Below are 19,731 nucleotides of genomic sequence, written 5' to 3'. Positions count from 1 at the left end.
CATGGACCCCAGAGAGAGGCCACAGGGCAGGGAGACACACCATGTGCCCCAGAGCAGACCTCAGACTGAGGACCTAAATGTGGTTCTTTGATAACAAACATTCCTCCATCCCACATCCTGTAAGGATGTTCACAGATGTTCAGCCAGGTTTAAAACACTTTTCCCTCTTAAGTCATCAGATCTTGAAACCAGCGAGAAGCCCCCTCCACCTTCAAAAAGGCCCAGCTTCTGGGGTCCTTACTCTGGAGGGGCCAGGGAGGAACAGTAGCAGCCACTGGCCAGAGAGACAGACAGGTGGACAGGCAGATAAGAGGCAGTCGACAGAAAAAGGCATTCCCGCCACAGTGTCCAGGCAAAGGGGCGTGAGGGGCTGGCAGGGCAGGAGAGATGGGAGGGTCGTCAGCTCCTAGAATGTCAGCAGGACCGCAGACACCCTGGGTTCCCAGAAGAAGGTCAGAGAGAGGGTGCCCACATCTGGGTGAGGAACAGAGCGATGGGTCCCAAAGGTAGAAGGCTTGGCATTCCCAGTTCCCACGTGACATCCCTCCCTCCTCACGGAGCTCCCCTGTGACATCCACATGAGGGTTGCTACCTGCACACACACACACCCATACACACACGTGCACACATCTCCACCCCCTCCCCACCATGGAAGGCTGAAGAAGCAGGAGACCCTCTTTGCCCGAGCTGGTCAGCAGCCTCACCGAGTTGCAAACCCAGTTCTGAGGCTCGTTCCTCTCTTCACAGCAGCACCCTGGGCACGGGGCACCCAGCAGCTTCATTTCACCCAGAGAGTCCAGGGCTCAGCGCTCCCATCAGAACAGGTGGGAACCAGATCCAAGGGTATCTCCTTGACTCAAGCGCATGGGCTTCCCCCATGGGTGCTCTGGGAGACAGAGTAGCTGCCTGCCATCTGATAACAGCTCAGGAGAAAACCAACCACAGTTGATACCTCCGGGGCCTGGTCTGAAGCCCCTGAGGACCCAAGGATGAGCCCTGTGTTTGGCGGAAAGGCAGGTGATGGAGGGCCGGCTAGGTCCCTTGACCTCACTGATGACTGCTCTGCTGGAGGCGGGGAGCTTGTCTTGCAGAGAGCACAGTGGACCAGGAGTTTGGTGAGTCCCTGCTGGCCCCCAGGGCACCCCTCCCTGCAGCCTCAGACCTGCAGGCTGGGAAACAGACGAACAAGCCGGACAGGAGCGTGGGGCTGGGAGGACACAGGGTGTCAGAGTCCAGGAGAAAGGGCCACACAGAGGGACATGGGACTAGAGGGATTTCTGAGACCCCTGCACCGGTTCCAACGCTCCAGGAGCCCAGACCCTGTGTTCCTGCCTCCAAGCAGCTGTGTGACCTTGAGGACTTGACTTCACCCCATTTGGGGGACTTTGCTTTCCCCATCTGTAAACTGAGGTGTGATGGGGGTGTGGGGAAAGTTAGGCGTCCATGACCTTTACATCCTGCTGCAGCGTTCAGTGAACACTCACAGGTGACCCCCGGATTGCAACCTAAGTGCTTCCTGAATGAGGACTAGACCCCAGGGCCCCTCTCGGTGGATTGTGTGTGTGGTGGGATGTGCGGGTCAGAGCTGGGTGATGGGCCCCAGGAAGGGCAGCCTTCACCTTCCTAAGCAGTCAGTCCAAGCACACGGGCTTGGGAGTGGGGAGAGCCAGTATGTCATGGACGCAAGCTCCCAGAATTTCTCTGTGCAGACGAGGAGATGGATGGAACCTGACTGGTGCCCAGGAGAGGTCAGAGGGCATCCTGCCAGGAAAGCTTTCAGAAGGAACACCTTGGGGCATGGCCCGTGGTTTAAAGCAGGAGCCTGTGAACCAAGGTGGGGCCTCAGGGAGAGCCCTGGACTCAGAGTCCTGGGTTCAGAGCCTTTGCCTCCAACAGCCTCTCTTCTCCTCGACAACACGAGCTCCAGAATTCTACAGGAAGCATCATTTGACATTTCCAGGCCACTCACAGGACCCACGCACGTGCTTTTGAAGGGACACATGGTGGGGGAGGCCAGGCACCCCAAGACACACTGCTGCATTGTGGAACCCAGATCCTGCACAAGCCAACGGGCAAGGACAAGTCACGTGATCACGAGGGGCTGGGCGATCAAGAAGTCTCTTCCGGGAAGGAGGAGGGCTTGCAAGCACTGCCATGTCCCTGTAGGTCTGTGCTGAGGGTCCAGGGCTGCTGTGCCTATGGGACTCAGCCTCCTGGAGCCCCCGGAGCCCAGGACTCAGTGCCTTGCCTGTATCTTTAAACGGAGCATCTTCCAGGCAGCTGGTGTGACATCGGCTCCCTGACACATGTGCCAGGGATGCTGATTCCAGCTGATGCTCTGGGCTCTCCTTGCGCAGTGCGAGGAAGGGTGTTTTAGATTTAGAAACTATGATATTTTTCCCCATCGTAAATTGTCGGTGTTTCCGTAATTGGCCTCCTGGGAAGTGCAAATTAGTCTGATATTCTCTTTTCCAGAGTTCTCCATCTCAGAGACACTGGTTAGAGGTGTGAGCAGGAGAGGCAACATGTGCATGGCGTGGGGGCTGCCCTGGGGGGTGAAGCATCTCCCCCCTGCTCCTACAGGTTGATGCCCGAGGTATGACCTCGGGGGTAGTTCTGCGGTCACCCCACAGAACGCTCCAGGGAGGGTCAGTCCAGCTCCATAGAGGTCGCTTCCAGGGTCACCACACTTGGCACACTGGGTCACTCTGAGCCATCTGTCTCCAGTCACACGCAGCACGGTCTTCTGGGTGTCTTCTTGTCAGAGTCCCGATTCTTCCCCTTGGGGGGCTCTGAGTCTCCATGTGGAACGGGGCAGAAGTGGGGCAAGAGGGGCCCCCAGATTTGGAATCTGAAAAGGCTCAGCCGTAAGAACAGGTTGCCTGCAGCCTACAGGAGAGACTCATCCATAGGAGGAATATTTGAAAGAAGGACCCATTTAGGTTATCCTAGAGGAGATCTTGGAGTCTCCCAAAGCAGTTCTCTGGGGCAGGAAAGTTTATCTCTGAGGGCCAGCTTGTAAGACCAAGGGGTCTTATACAGGGGTCAAGGGTGGTCTGGACAGGGTACTGGGCTTGGAAGCAATCTTGGGTGGCTTCGTTCAAATCTCTCATTTTTTTCAGGTGAGGAAAACTGCAGCGCAAAGAAGAAATACCTCTGGAGTCACATGGCTGGCCAGTGGCAGAGCTGGGGTAAAGGTCCAGGACTTTTGATGTCCCCCTGGACCTCAGCAGACTGCCCTGCCTATGCCAACACAACTCTGTGTTGCTAGGGAGACAGCGGGCTGGAACAGCAAGGGTGCATGGGGGGGCCAATGTGAGCACCAACCAGCTGATGAGAATGAGGACCAGCCTCTGGACCGCTCTGGGCCTGCCTCAGAGTCCTGGTCCATGCGTTGGGCTGAAAGCGGTGCTTGCCTTTCAGGGTTGTTGGGAAGACAGATGGAAATGATAACTATTAGGTGGGGATGCAAATTGATGCAGCCACTGTGGAGAACAGTATGGAAGGGCCTCAAAAAGCTAAAATAGAACTATCATATGATCTGGCAATCCCACTCCTGGGCATAAACCCTCAGAAAACCATAATGCAAAAAGGCACATGTACCCCAGTGTTCATCACAGCACTCTCTACAACAGCCAGGACATGGAGGCAACCTAGATGTCCACCGACAGATGAGTGGATAAAGACTATTCCCCACCATAAAAAGGAGTGAAATTGGGTCATTTGTAGAGATGTGGATGGATCTGGAGTCGGTCACACAGAGTGAAGTAAGTCAGAAAGAGAAAAACAAATATCATATATTAATACATATATATGGAATCTAGAAAACAGGTACTGATGAACCTATTTTGGGGGCAGGAATAGAGAGGCAGAAATAGAGAAGAGACGTGTGGGCACAGAAAGGGAAGGGGAGGGTGGGACGAATTGGGAGAGCAGCCTTGACATATAGACACGACCATGTGTAAAACAGACAGCTAGAGGGAAACTGCTCTATAACACAGGGAGCTCAGTCTGGTGCCCCGTGATGACCTAGCGGTGGGATGGCGGGGGTGAGAGGGAGGCTCAAGAGGAAGGGCTGTGTGTGTACATACAGCTGATTCACTTTGTCGTGCAGCAGAAACTAATACAACATTGTTCTTGCATGGAAAATTCCATGGACCAAGAAGCCTGTTGGGCTACAGTCCATGGGGTCACAGAGTCACACACAACTGATCAACTAACACTGTTCACTTCACTTCCTTATCAGCAAGGTTAAGTGGCATATAGAAGACACTCCATGGATTCATTTATTTTTTTGCTTGAGTGAGTGAATTTGGGAGAAGCTAAAAGGTCGATAATGCCCTTGGGTTCTACCACATATTGCAAGGCAAGGAGCAACTCTGGGAGAAGGGGCCAAGGCCTCTACCTAAACACAGATTTGCGCTCAGTCACTCAGTTGTGTCTGACTCATTGCAACCCCATGGACTGACTGTAGCCTGACAGGCTCCTCTGTCCATGGGAATTCCCAGGCAAGAATACTGGAGTAGGTTGCCATTTCTGATTCCAAAGGGTCTTCCTGACCCAGAGATGGAACCCATGCATCCCCTGCATTGGCAGGTGGATTCTCTACCATGGAGCCATGCGGGAAGCCCACCTAAACACAGAATTACCCAGATAGTGACGGGAGCAGACAAAGACCTGATCAGCTAGTAGCTGAGCTTAAAGAGCATCCACAATGGACTCCAGCTGTTACCAGCAGGCCTGGGATGCGGGATGGGGACAGCTGACGGGTAAAAGAAGCCACCAGAACACTGTCCTGTGCTCTGCCCATCCACACAAGTGCATGCACACGCACACACACACACACACACACACACACACACACAGAAAGTGGGGAAGGCACGATTCAAGAGAGTCGGGCTCAGAAAGGGGACAAAGGGCCAGCAGTCCATCTGTGCTAAGTTCAGGTCCCCTTCAGGTCAGACATAGGAAGCATTTGTGGTTGCATCCTCATGGAGCACTGGGCAGACACGGTCCTCACCTACCAGCCCAGCCCATGGCCCTTCCCACAGGGCTCCAAGTCCCTACTTGGGCCCCCTTCTCACAGCCACCCCTTCCCAGAGGTGGGCTAGGGTCCAGCCTCGGGCAGAAAACTCACCCACAGTGGCTGCCGAGCCTGGGGAGAACCTGCCATCGCAGAACCGGCCCAAGAAGGACGTCTTCCCCACGGAGGAGTTGCCCACGAACACGATCTTGAAGAGCCGGTCTGGGGTGGACGGGGAGTCTTCCTTCTGTGAAAGGCAGACAGTTGGGTCAACCGCTGGGACAGTCACCAGTCCCCACACCTGCCACCCCCACCCCTCACTGTCCCTATGGCATCCAGGGAGAGACCAGCAACCAGCGAGGGAAGCTGCTCCAGCTCCGGCCTCGGATGCAGGAAGCTTCTGGTTCAGCATCAGATGCGGGAAGAGAGACATCCATTCCAGCACCACTGATGCCCGTGTGCTGGGCCGCAGACCCTGTGCTGGGTTGGGTTTGTGGCGGAGGGAAGGAGGCCGTGTGTACAGAGTCACAGCATGATGTTCCAAGTGTCCAGGGAGCACGGTCAGGGGGTCAAGGGTCTCAGGGTGCAGGGGGCTTTGGGCTGGGCTTTAAGGAGGAGGTGGAGGTTTTCTGTGGGGAGTGATTAGGAAGGACAAGGTGGGGTATCGGCAGGGAGATGGAGAGCTAGAAAAAGAAGGCTTGTCTATATCCTGGGGGCTGAATCATCCCAGGCTGGGGTCGGACCTCTTATTTCAGCCCCATCACTGGAAGCTTAGACCGGATGGAGAATGAGCCTGCCTTCTTGCACGCTGCCCTGCCATCCCATCTCACCAGCTTCATCTAGGGGCCCCATCTGCCCTAGAAATAAAAGAAGAAAAAAGAAACCCACACTCATTAAAAAAAAAAAGCTTTAAAAATTAAAAGTGATAAATACTAATTTTAAAAATTAGGAAACTTAGTAGAGAGGAAAATAATTATTCATCATTTATCCCACCACCCTGAAATGGCCACTGTTTCTATTTTGATGCATTTGTTTCAGGGTTTTTTCTATATAGATGAAGCAGTAGGTGATTTTTGAGAGCAATTTGAGATATTATATGTAATTTACTTAATTATACATAAATTTAAATTTATATGTAATTTTCTATTTTTAATATATTATTAAATTATGAATAGTGCTCTGAAAAGCCAACGTTTTTTGAAAGTGTGATTTTTAAAAGTTACTTAAAATTAATTAATTAATTTTTGGCTGAGTTGGGTCTTCATTGCTGTGAGGGCTTTTCTCTAGTTGTGGCAAGTGGGGGTTGCTATGTACTTGTGTTGCATGGGCTCCTCACTGCAGTGGCTTCTCTTGATGCAGAGCACGGGCTCCAGGACGCATAGCTTTGGTGATGGCAGCACATGGCTTCAGCAGTTGCAACTCCCGGGCTCTCGAGCACAGGCTTGGCAGTTATGGCCCATGGGCTTAGTTGTCCCACAGCATTTGGAATCTCTCTGGACCAGGGATCAAATCTGTGTTTCCTTCCTCACTGAACCACCAGGGAAGTTCTGAAAGTGTGATTTTTAACAGTCCTATAACATTCTGTTAAGTTAATATAGTTTAATTTATGGCCAACAAAGGTCCATCTAGTCGAAGCTATGGTTTTTCAGTGGTCATGTATGGATGTGAGAGTTGGGCTATAAAGAAAGCTGAGCGCTGAAGAATTGATGCTTTTGAACTGTGGTGTTGGAGAAGACTCTTGAGAGTCCCTTGGGCTGCAAGGAGATCCAACCAGTCCATCCTAAAGAGATCAGTCCTGGGTGTTCTTTGGAAGGACTCATTTGAAAAGACCCTGCTGCTGGGAAAGATTGAAGGCAGGAGGAGAAAGGGACAACAGAGGATGAGATGGTTGGATGGCATCACCGACTCAATGGACATGAGTTTGAATAAACTCCAGGAGCTGGCGATGGACAGGGAGGCCTGTCATGCTGCAGTCAAAAAGAGTTGGACACAACTGAGTGACTGAACCAACTGAACTGAACTGAATTTATGGCCTTATTGTTTTTTTTCAATTGTGGCAAGACAATCTCCGTCAGTAGTATGGCAAATCCTGAAATGCCAGGCTATGGGGAGAACTTTCCAGAACACGGTCACACTGCCCCTTCTCTACCCAGTAAGGGGAGGGACCTGGGGCTGGCCAGCACGTTATTCTGGGACCCTCCAGCCAGTAGGAAATGGACTTGCTCCAGGACATGGGGGATGGCGTGGGAAGCCGGGCGAGGACCACTGTGGGTCCTTTCCCCCAAGGGTCATGAAGTCCAGAGAGCCACACAATCATTCAAACCCTGCTCTTAGGCCCTGCCCAGCGCTGCTGGCCGAGTGAGCAGGCTCTTTAGAGTCCATTTAGAAGTGGATCTGGGGGAATTAGCTCCTCTCATGGACAAATACTGTAATGGAGCTGCAGCCAGTATTAGCAATTTCAGAGAAAAGCCATTTACAGCCTTTTGGGGAGAAATCAATTCCATGCCATACTTAGCAGGAAATTCAAGGTCAATTATAGGAATTTAAACTCATCTTTTAAAAAAGAGAAAAGAAACCCATGCTCAGAAACACCATCCCAGCCCCATGTTCTTTATTCCTACACAAGCACTGCTCTCTGCCAGCCTGGTGCCTCCATATGTAATTTGTTTGAGACTAAAGCTCAGTGAAGCCAGAGGTGTGTTCCAGGCACAGGACGATGAGGAACATGAAACTCAGGCTGGAAGGAGACGGTCCAGGCCACGGAGGTGGGGGCTGACCCTGCTCTGCACTCTCCCCAGCCCCACCCCCACCCTAGCAGAGCACTTATTTTACAGACAGGATACCACCAACATTGTGTCCTTGACTAGATGGACCTTTGTTGGCAAAGTAATGTCTCTGCTTTTTAATATGCTATCTAGGTTGGTCATAACTTTCCTTCCAAGGAGTAAGTGTCCTTTCATTTCATGGCTGCAATCACCATCTGCAGTGATTTTGGAGCCCCCCAAAATAAAGTCTGACACTGTTTCCCCATCTATTTCCCATGAGGTGATGGGACCAGATGCCATGATCTTAGTTTTCTGAATGTTGAGCTTTAAGTTAACTTTTCCACTCTCCTCTTTCACTTTCATCAAGAGGCTTTTTAGTTCCTTTTCACTTTCTGCCATATGGGTGGTGTCATCTGCATATCTGAGGTTATTGATATTTCTCCCGGCAATCTTGATTCCAGCTTGTGCTTCTTCCAGCCCAGCGTTTCTCATGATGTACTCCGCATATAAGTTAAATAAGCAGGGTGACAATATACAGCCTTGAGGTACTCCTTTTCCTATTTGGAACCAGTCTGTTGTTCCATGTCTAGTTCTAACTCTTGCTTCCTGATCTGCATATTGGTTTCTCAAGAGGCAGGTCAGGTGGTCTGGTATTCTCATCTCTTTCAGAATTTTCCACAGTTTATTGTGATCCACACAGTCAAAGGCTTTGGCATAATCAATAAAGCAGAAATAGATGTTTTTCTGGAACTGTTTTGCTTTTTCAATGAGCCAGTGGATGTTGGCAATGTGATATCTGGTTCTTCTGCCTTTTCTAAATCCAGCTTGAACATCTGGAAGTTCACGGTTCACATATTGTTGAAGCCTGGCTTGGAGAATTTTGAGCATTACTAGCGTGTGAGATGAGTGCAATTGTGCGGTAGCTTGAGAATTCTTTGGGATTGCCTTTCTTAGGGATTAGAATGAATACTGACCTTTTCCAGTCCTGTGGCCACTGCTGAGTTTTCCAAATTTGCTGGCATATTGAATGCAGCACTTTCACAGCATCATCTTTTAGGATTTGAAAGAGTTCAACTGGAATTCCATCACCTCCACTAGCTTTGTTCATAGTGATGCTTTCTAAGGCCCTTGACTTCACATTCCAGGATGTCTGGCTCTAGATGAGTGATCACACCATCGTGATTACCTGGGTCATGAAGATCTTTTTTGTACTGTTCTTCTGTGTATTCTTGCCACCTCTTCTTAATATCTTCTGCTTCTGTTAGGTCCATAGCATTTCTGTCTTTATCAAGCCCATCTTTGCATGAAATATTCCCTTGGTATCTCTAATTTTCTTGAAGAGATCTCTAGTCTTTTCCATTTTGTTGTTTTCCTCTATTTCTTTGCCTTGATCACTGAGGAAGGCTTTCTTATCTTTCCTTGCTATTCTTTGGAACTCTGCATTCAAATGGGAATATCTTTCCTTTTCTCCTTTGCTTTTCACTGCTCTTCTTTTCACAGCTATTTGTAAGGCCTCCTCAGACAGCCATTTTGTTTTTTTGCATTTCTTTTCCATGGGGATGGTACAACGCCATGAACCTCCATCCACAGTTCATCAGGCACTCTGTCTATCAGATCTAGTCCCTTAAATCTATTTCTCACTTCCACTGTATAATCATAAGGATTTTGATTTGGGTCATACCTGAATGGTCTAGTGGTTTTCCCTACTTTCTTCAATTTAAGTCTGAATTTTGCAATAAGGAGTTCATGATCTGAGCCACAGTCAGATCCTGGTCTTGTTTTTGCTGACTGTATAGAGCTTCTCCATCTTTGGCTGCAAAGAATATAATCAATCTGATTTCGGTGTTGACCATCTGGTGATGTCCATGTGTAGAGTCTTCTCTTATGTTGTTGGAAGAGGGTGTTTGCTATGACCAGCGGGTTCTCTTGGCAAAATGCTATTAGCCTTTGCACTACTTCATTCCGTACTCCAAGGCCAAATTTGCCTGTTACTTCAGGTGTTTCTTGACTTCCTACTTTTGCATTCCAGTCCCCTATAATGAAAAGGACATCTTTTTGGGTCTCAGCCACCACGCAGAAGCACGGCCGAGAGGAGCTACCCCTCGCCCAAGGTCAGGGGCGGCAGCTGCGCAGGCACAGGAGGGCCGAGAGGAGCTACTCCACGTTCAAGGTCAGGAGGGGCGGCCACGAGGAGATACCCCTCATCCAACGTAAGGAGCAGCAGCTGCGCTTTGCTGGAGCAGCCGTGAAGAGATACCCCACGTCCAAGGTAAGAGAAACCCAAGTAAGATGGTAGGTATTGCGAGAGGGCATCAGAGGGCAGACACACTAGAACCATGATCACAGAAAACTAGCCAATCTGATCATAGGACCACAGTCGTGTCTAATGCAATGAAACTAAGCCATGCCGTGTGGGACCACCCAAGATGGTCGGGTCGTGGTGGCGAGGTCTGGCAGAATGTGGTTCACTGGAGAAGGGAATGGCAAACCACTTCACTATTCCTGCCTTGAGAACCCCATGAACAACAGTATGAAAAGGCAAAATGATAGGATACTGAAAGAGGAGCTCCCCAGGTCCGTAGGTGCCCAATATGCTACTGGAGACCAGTGGAGAAATAACTCCAGAAAGAATGAAGGGATGGAGCCAAAGCAAAAACCATACCCAGTTGTGGATGTGACTGGTGATAGAAACAAGATCCAATGCTGTAAAGAGCAATATTGCATTGGAACCTGGAATGTTAGGTCAATGAATCAAGGCAAATTGGAAGTGGTCAAACAGGAGATGGCAAGAGTGAATATTCTAGGAATCAGTCAACTAAGATGGACTGGAATGGGTGAATTTAACTCAGATGACCATTATATCTACCACTGTGGGCAGGAATCCCTTAGAAGAAATGGAGTAGCCATCGTGGTCAACAAAAGAGTTCGAAATGCAATACTTGGATGCAATCTCAAAAACAACAGAATGATCTCTGTTCGTTTCCAAGGCAAACCATCCAATATCACGGTAAATGCACTATAACATTCTATTAAATGACTATAGTCTAATTTGTGTCCCTAGTGTTTTTTTCCATTGTTTGCTCTTATACACTTATATTCTTCAATGAAATTTCTGCCTGACTTTAATTATTTCCTTAGGAATGATTGCTAGAGGTAGAAATGCTGGTTACAGAGGTGGCCATTAAAAGTATTGATTCCTGTTCTGAAACTACTTTGCAGAAAGCTGGTTCCAACCGAGGGCTCAGCGGCCTTGGAGGCGACCCTCTGCTGAGGCTGCTGAGCGACTTCCAGAGGATATATTTCCTCTTGGCAGCAGCTTCTGCCACAGCCAAAGGGCAGCGTGTGTGTGTAGCCCGTGGGCTGGGGGTGGTGGCGGGAAGGCAGGTGGGGGGTGAGGGGCTGGGCTCCTGTCACTGCAGGGTGTGGGGGTGCGGCCTCGCGCTCTCTGCTCTACTTCTCCACACTCCCCAGGGGGCATCAGGTCTCTGATGCCCCTCACCGGACAACTGCGAGGATCAAAGGCCACCGCAGACAGGATGCTTCATCTCTTCCTTAACCCTGTCTCCCACGGACATCATAACACTTCTTCTACCACCATCATGGGGTATTTAAAGCCCCATTTTGCGCTCACTGCCAGCCAGTGTGGCCTGTGCACTTTGGGAGATGCAGAAGGGTGTGCCAGGGGGAGGGCTCCACCCACCCATCTCTCTGGGTTCCATGGCCCAGGGTCCTTTACAAGCAGCGGTTTGTAGGCATGAGTGTTAATCCAGGCCCAAGAATGATAACCAAGGCCAAGAAGTCCCAGTGCAGGGCTGGGAGAGGGCTGGCTGGCACACAGGCCAACACACCACTGGACCACTCAGCTCTGAAGGCTGCCACGAGGCACGTGAGCTGTTCTAGAGGATTCAGTGGTGGGCGCAGGGCTGAGGAGCTGATCCCACGGCTCACAAACAGTAAGGAGTTTCATCAGTGATCCAGAGGAGGACAGTCTGGTGCCTCCTTCTCCCAAGAACTCAGCAGGAAGAGCTGGTAGAGGGCACGGCAGTGGGAGGGGGGTAGTGGAGGGTCACACTGGTGGGAGGAGCAGAAGGTGTGCTGATTAGGAGCTGAGAGGAGAGGGGTGGGGCACAGACCTCCCCAGCAGGGATGCGCCTGCAGGGAGCGGTCGCAGAATGGACCAGAAGAGGGACCATGTTTAAAGTACATGCTATGTGATGTTCAAGGCCCAGCAGAGGGTCCATCTTACTCCATGAAGGCTTTTAAATCTGAATCAGAAAAAGAGTGCATAGGGTAGGGAGTGGGGCCAGCAACAGAAGTTATTGGGAGAGCATCCCCAGGCCCCCAAGTCTTCGTCACAACTCTCATGATGGAGGGGGAGGGTGGTACCCAATGGACACAAACTCAGCGTGTGGTCAGGCTTGCTGCGTCTGACCCCTGAGCTGCCCTGGGCTCACGATCGAGGGACAAGGCACAGGGTGACCTACAAGCCAGCGTGCAAACACCCGTACCTCAGACAGGGCTTCTTTTCCCACAGGCTGCCCTCGGGGAGACGTGGGCATGAGTCCCAGAGGTCGGGTAGGTCCACTTTGTCCATCCATCCCCTGGCCGGAGGCCTCCTCCTCTTCTGAGCATTTGCTCAGCGGCTGCTGAAAGTCGCCCCCCAGCAGCTGGGGCAGGGGGTCCTCTTCGATGGAGATGATCCTGCGGAGCCGCCGGGTGAGCGGTCCTCCGGGCCCCGGCTCCTCTTCTGCAATGGGGCACCCACTCAGGCCCAGGGAGCTTCTCCGCCTCTGGATGCCAAACACATCCTCCTCCTCCTCGGACTGGCTGTTTGGTGGGGGGACAAAGAGTGGGGACAATATCGTAACATGTATCTGACCGGAGGCGGGGGGCTGCCGGACAGCCTCTGTGACAGACAGTTGAGGAAGCACACGCTTTGGGGGCAGAGAGAAGCCTGGAACGGGAAAAGCAGACTCCGCATGCTTTAGCTCTTTCACCGAATGTCTTTACAGTGAAGGTGAAGATGATGATGAAGGTGAAGGTGGTGAAGGGGAAGGCTGTGAAGGTGATGATAAAAGCAAAGAAGATGATGACGGTGACGGTGACGGTGGCTCCAGGTTTTAAGCTAATGACACGGTCCTTGCTCTCGAGGAGCACTTGGCTCAGGCGTCTACAGCCATCCTGACATACTCACCACACTGGTCCAGGCTGTGGGAGGTGCGGAGGAAAGCTGTGAAGGAAGGAGTGTAACAGACGTGCAAACAAAGCCTCCTGGGTCAACAGCGGGCGGCCTTCGCCCAGGTCGGACACCAGCCCTTCTCAGCCGCGCGTCCCCAAGTCAGGCGCCAACCCTCCAGGCCGGTTTCCCTGCCCGGCCGCCTGCCCACCTCCCCGATAAGCTGGGGCACAAACCAGACCCACTAGGGAAGCAGCCCTCGGGGAGGCAGGCGAGGGGGTCGCTGCCCTGGGGAGGGGGCCCCAGCACAGCAGGCATCCACCGGCTCGGGGCTGGCGAGGAAGCCAGGCAGGGCCCTCCACCCGCTTCACCCTTCTCCGGGGAGTCAGGAGTGAGCGGCCTCGGACGGTCCAAGCAGCCGGAAGCAGGAGAAGCAGGAGGTGGGGGATGCGGGCGCTGGACGCGGCCAGGGCGCGGGCTGTGTCCTCGAGCCTGAGAGCAAAGGCCCCTCGGGGCGCTCCCCCTCACGCCACGGCGAACAAGCCAGAGGGCGGCTGTACCGGAAGGGCCTGGAGTCCGAAAGCGAAGCACACACACGAGGATTAGAAGGGGAAATGGAGCGGGAAGCGGCAGTGAGGCGACAGGGCGGAAGGACACGGAGACGGCCCTTCGCTTTGCTCCCCGGCTTCTAGCATTTCTGGCTCCTCAGGACCGACAGCAGAAAGAAAAAGAAAAAATAAAAAGTGTATCACTGTTCGGAAGTTATGGACGATTCTGAAAGAGAAATGGGGATACAGCACTTACTCACAAAATGCCGACTTAGTTTCGTCCCCTGATATAAAATAAAAGATTTGTGGGAATTCAAGAACGCTTAGATTTACTGATAAAATCAGTTTTCACAGAAACTGTCACCTTTTCAACAAATTTCTCCTACATTCTCATGAGCCTAAGTGCTCACCCACTTCAGCACACAATTAGTGTTCCCATCTGCTTTCTCTCTGCCTGCACACACATGTGCACGTGTGAGCATGTGAGCAACATGCATGCACACACACGCACTCACCCAGTCACACACACACACACTCACACACACACACTCACCCACTCACACACACACCCACTCACACCCACTCACACTCACACACACTCTCACACACACCCACTCACACTCACCCCCACACACACACACTCACACACCCCACTCACACACATGTACTCTCTTACACACTCACACACTCACACTCACCCACTCACACCCACTCACCCACACACTTACACACTCACACACTCACTCACACACTCACCCACACACATTTACACACTCACACACTCACACCCACTCACACACACACCCACTCACACACACTCACACACACACCCACTCACACACACACACACCCACTCACCCACTCTCACACACACACCCACTCACACACAACCCCACTCACACACACGTACTCTCTCTCACACACACACTGTGTACACACAGGCAGAGCATGGCTTTTTAAAGTCCTTGCACCCAGGAAAGAAATGGCCACTGAAATGATCCTAAAATGAAATGACCCTAAAACGAATTGTTTCTTGGCAAAAGCTTCTCCCTGGGGAATTTTCAAGCACTGTTACACTATGGAGTCCCATCAGCATTTGCATGACTAAGTTCCTCTTTGGTTCTGACATCAAACGCTATGTGTGAGTGGCAGAGAACAGGCACCTCTGCCAAAGTCTACGGGAATTCAGAGTTCTCTATATTGATTATTCGTCAATTAATGTCTGTTTCCTCCTCTCAACTGTAGGTTCCTTGAAAGCAGAGGTGGGGTCTATTTTCTTGATCCCTGTACCCCAGCACACAGCACTGTGTCCTGCACACAGCAGGTACTCGATAGTGGATATTAAGGGCAGGACTCATGCCTAATGGATCTTTGGATCTTTGGAGGCTTCCTAGAACTCAAAGAATGACTGGTACGCAGTAGGCAATCAGGCAGTGCTTGTTGAGAGCATATATTCGGTTCCAAGGAACCGAGGGAACAATTACTGCAGGAATTTGGCTCCCATGTTGCATCTTTTTGGCTCCCATGTTGCATCCCATGTTCAGCTGTTTAGAAAAGGAATTGATGATGATCAAATTCAAGATTTTGACAGATCAGTTGATTGACATCCCCAGGTCACCTCCACTTTGCATGTCTTTTTATTTCCTGGTTGCTGTCCTCAGGTTCTCCCAGATGAGCAAGTTCACACAATCACTCCTGGGTTTTACTCTTGGGGATCTGACTGTCTCTACCTCTCTGTGGCCATCGTCGGCACGGAGCACATGATCCATAGAAGAGAGGGCAGGGGACTAGCTTGCCACTCTCCAGGAGTAATGGGCCACTCCTCTGGGGACTCAAGTGCTGTCCAGGAGCAACCAAGCACATTATCCCTGAGTTAATTAACTCTGAATTATTGAGAGCACTCTGTGAAGTTCAGACCCCATGCTCATCTGCAAAGGAATTAATGATTGGAGATTCCATGAGGTAAGTGAAGTGTTAGTTGCTCAGTCGCATCTGACTCTTTGTGACCTCATGAACTATAGCCTGCCAGACTCCTCTGTCCATGGAATTCTCTAGGCAATAGTATGGGGGTGGGTAGGGATTCACCTCTCCAGGCGATCTTCCCAACCCAGGGATCAAACCCGGGTCTTCTGCATTGCAGGCAGATTCTTTACCATCTGAAACATCAGGGAGGCCCAAGGAGATTCCATGCTGCACTATAATTACCCTTCAGACTCACACAGTCCTGTGCCTGGAAGACCAGGAACATCCTTCTGCCCGACAGACAGCAGAGCTCTGCCTGGCATTCCCGCCTTCCCCCTTGCTGACCCCTCTTCCTCCCACCCTCTCTGTCCCTGCTCTTCAGCGCCCCCTGCAGGAACACTGCAGGCTGGGGCAGCCCAGGACCAACAACCTGTCCTGGGACTCACCCTGCACCTTGACATCAGAACAAGAAGGCACATGTCCTTCAAGATTCAACGGGCGTGCACGTGGCTGACCCCAGGCTTCCCGCCAGGGCCAACTGCACTCAGCATGTGCTCAGAGCCTGCTCCCAACCCTGCAAGGCCAAGGAACAGATAACAGGGAAGCAAAGTGGGATGGCTTACCTTCTGAGCATCCCTGTGCCATCCACGTATTTGCCGATCACAGAGCCAGATCGCTGCTTACAGCTTGCCTTGGAAGCAGCTGTGTTTGCCCTGGCCGCCTTGTCTTTCTGGAGAAACACAGAATGTCCTCAGATCCTCGCCTGCTGATTCGTCCCACTGTTTGAGCAGAAAAGGGCTCAATTTCCCCACCTCATAGATCAGGCTTGAAATAAAACTCTAAAGGAAGCAAGGAGCCTGGGCTCCTTGCTAGTCTTTACCCACTTTCCTTTTGCTATCATCTCCCGTTAGAATTCCTTCACCTCCTGTCTAATAATCTAATAGAAGGAACCAGTTTAGAGCCCCGGGATCTAGGACGTTACCCTTCACAGGAGTAGTGATCATTTGCAAGAGGATAAATCAGTTCAGTTCAGTTCAGTTGCTCAGTCATGTCTGACTCTTTGCAGCCTCATGCACTGAAGCACGCCAGGCTCCCCTGTCCATCACCAACTACTGGAATGTGCTCAAATCCATGTCTGTCAAGTCAGTGATGCCATTCAACCATCTCATCCTCTCTCATCCCCTTCTCCTCCTGCCTTCAATCTTTCCCAGCATCAGGGTCTTTTCCCACCGGTTAGTTCTTCACATCAGGTGGCCAAAGTATTGGAGTTTCAGCTTAAGCATCAGTCCTTCCAATGAATATTCAGGACTAATTTCCTTTAGGACCGACTAGTTGGATCTCCTTGCAGTCCAAGGGACTCTCAAGAGTCTTCCCCAACACTACAGTTCAAAAGCATCCGTTTTTTGGTGCTCAGCTTCCTTTATAGTCCAACTGTCAAAGCCATACATGACTACAGGAAAAATCATAGCTTTGACTAGACGGACCTTTGTTGGTAAAGTAATGTCTCTGCTTTTAAGGAGCAAGCATCTTTTAATTTCATGGCTGCAGTCACCATCTGCAGTGATTTTGGAGACCTCCCCAAAAAAGTCTCTCACTGTTTTCATTGTTTCCCCATCTATTTGCCACGAAGTGATGGGACCAATGCCATGATCTTCATTTTTTGAATGTTGAGTTTTAAGGCAGTTTTTTCACTCTCCTCTTTCACTTTCATTAAGAGGCTCTTTAGGTCTTCTTCATTTTCTACCATAAGGGGGGTGCAATCTGCATATCTGAGGTTATTGATATTTCTCCCAGCAATCTTGATTCCAGCTTATGCTTCATCCAGCCCAGCATTTCGCATGATGTACTCTGCATTTAAGTTAATTAAGCAGAGTGACAATATACAGCCTTGACGTATTCTTTTCCCAATTTGGAACCAGTCTGTTGTTCCATGTCCAGTTCTAACTGTTGCATCTTGACCTGCATACAGATTTCTCAGGAGGCAGGTAAGATGATCTGATATTCCCATCTCTTGAAGAATTTTCCACAGTTTATTGTGATCCACACAGTCAAAGGCTTTGGCATAGTCAATAAAGCAGATGTTTTTCTGGAGCTCTCTTGCCTTTTCAGTGATCCAACGGATGTTGGCAATTTGATCTTTGGTCCCTCTGCCTTTTCTAAATCCAGCTTGAACATCTGGAAGTTCATGGTTCACGTATTGTTGAAGCCTGGCTTGGAGACTTTTGAGCATTACCGTACTAGCGTGTGAGATGAGTGCAATTGTGCGGTAGTTTGAGCATTCTTTGGCATTGCCTTTCTTAGGGATTGGAATGAAAACTGACCTTTTCCAGTCCAGTGGCCACTGCTGAGTTTTCCAAATTTGCTGGCATATTGAATGCAACACTTTCACAGCATCATCTTTTAGGATTTGAAATAGCTCAACTGGAATTCCATCACCTCCACTAGCTTTGTTTGTAGTGATGCTTCCTAAGGCCCACCTGACTTCACATTCCAGGATGTCTGGCTCTAGGTGAGTGATTGAACCATCGTGGTTATCTGGGTCGTGAAGAGCTAAACGTAGGATGCACAAAGCAGACTCTGTGCATCTTTTAGTCACACACACTCTTCAGTGGAGCTTCAATCTCTCTTAATCTTCAAAGTCCCAGACGCTGCTGTTTTTCAGTTGCTCAGTGGTGTCCGACCCTTTGTGACCCCATGGACTGTAGCACACTAGGCTTCCCTGTCCTTCACTGTTTCCTGGAGCTTGCTCAAACTCATGCCCATTGAGTTGGTGATGCCATTCAACCATCTCATCCTCTGTCACCCCCTTCTCCTTCTGCCCTCAATCTTTCCCAGCATCAGGGTCTTTTCCAATGAGTCAGCTCTTCACATCAGGTGGAGCTTCAGCTTCAGTATCAGTCCTTCCAATGAATTTTCAGGGTGATTTTCTTTAGGATTGACTGGTTTGATCTCCTTGCTGTCCAAGGGACTCTCAAGACTGTTCTCCAGCACCACAATTTGAATGCATCAGTTCTTCAGTGCTCAGCCTTCTTTATGGACCAACTCTCACACCAGTACATGACTATTAGAAAAACCATGTGAACTGAAGTCACTCAGTCGTGTCCAGCTCTTTGCAACCCCATGGCCTCTATGGTCCATGGAGTTCTCCAGGCCAGAATACTGGGGTGGGTAGCCGTTCTCTTCCCAACCCGGGGATCGAACCCAGGTCTCCCTCATTGCAGACAGATTCTTTACCAGCTGAGTCACCAGGGAAGCCCTGGAAAAACCATAGGTTTGACTATATGGACCTTTGTCGGCAAAGTGATGTCTCTGCTTTTTAATACACCATCTAGGTCTGTCATAGGAATTGATTAGCCCAGTGCCCTGTCCACAGCTACAAAGCTAGAACAGAGTATTTCAGATCTTTTGTGGAAGCAGGCTGGGTGAAATAATTTGTAATGTGTCCTCAGTGGAGAGCCTGGTGGAGTTGGAGGCTTGCACTCCCCTCTCCAGGGCTCCCTAACAGATGTCTTCCAGATGAGAGGGACTCAGATCACAGAATAGTCTCTCATTAATCAGCCAGTCCCATGGTTCCGAGTGATCTTTAATGAGAGAAGGAGGGGTGGCCATGCTCCCAGGGCCCCAGAAGGTATGGCTGTGATTCCAAATTAATCTTTAATTATTATCCAGCATAAACATGATCTTATCCTCTTTTTCCTGTTCCCCATGAGGGTTCTCAATTCCATTCCCTTCTTGAAACAGAATGAGTTTGGCAGGGGAAGAGAAGCAAGGTCACGGGATTAGGGTGACATTTGGTAGGAAGTTTTAAAAAAATTTATTGTTACTTCTAAAACAATTATAATCATTATTACCGTCAAATAAACATGTGTAGGCTTAAGCCTTGCTCTGATAGTACACATAGGTGGGTGGCAGAGACGTGTTGCTGCCAGCCGGGGATAGAAGAGAGACGGTTATGTGCAAGGTCCCTAAGGGGTTTGCAGCTACAAACCAGCTTAGACCAAATGAGGGGCAAGCTAGCTGGCAGGTGCTGACTGTATTTAGGGAATTAACAGCTTAGGGGCTAGCACAAGACCTCCTTTTCCAAGAGGTTTTCACACACACACAAAACAATCCCTATACACTACTATGTATAAAATAGCTAGTGGTGTTGGTGGTGTTCAGTCGCTTAGTCGTGTCCGACTCTGTGCGACCCCATGGACTGTAGTCCACCAGGCTCCTCTGTCCATGAGATTTCCCAGGCAAGAATACTGGAGTGAG

The 19,731-nt window shown here is 50.3% G+C and overlaps 1 protein-coding gene across 1 annotated transcript in view; it reads right to left on the bottom strand.

Moving 5' to 3' along the window:
- CRACR2A (calcium release activated channel regulator 2A) overlaps window positions 1–19,731 on the bottom strand; it is a 71,742-nt gene that overhangs the window by 14,772 nt on the left and 37,239 nt on the right. The window contains exons 10-12 of the mRNA XM_065923444.1: window positions 16,098–16,204; window positions 12,297–12,615; window positions 5,138–5,270 (exon numbers count right to left, since the gene is read on the bottom strand). Of these exons, the coding sequence (XP_065779516.1) occupies window positions 5,138–5,270; window positions 12,297–12,615; window positions 16,098–16,204 (559 nt within the window). The remainder of the gene's footprint in view (window positions 1–5,137; window positions 5,271–12,296; window positions 12,616–16,097; window positions 16,205–19,731) is intronic.

This window comes from Muntiacus reevesi, chromosome 1 (assembly GCF_963930625.1).
Source record: "Muntiacus reevesi chromosome 1, mMunRee1.1, whole genome shotgun sequence".
In the NCBI taxonomy this organism is placed as follows: domain Eukaryota; kingdom Metazoa; phylum Chordata; class Mammalia; order Artiodactyla; family Cervidae; genus Muntiacus; species Muntiacus reevesi.
This window is presented reverse-complemented; position numbering and strand designations above follow the sequence as displayed.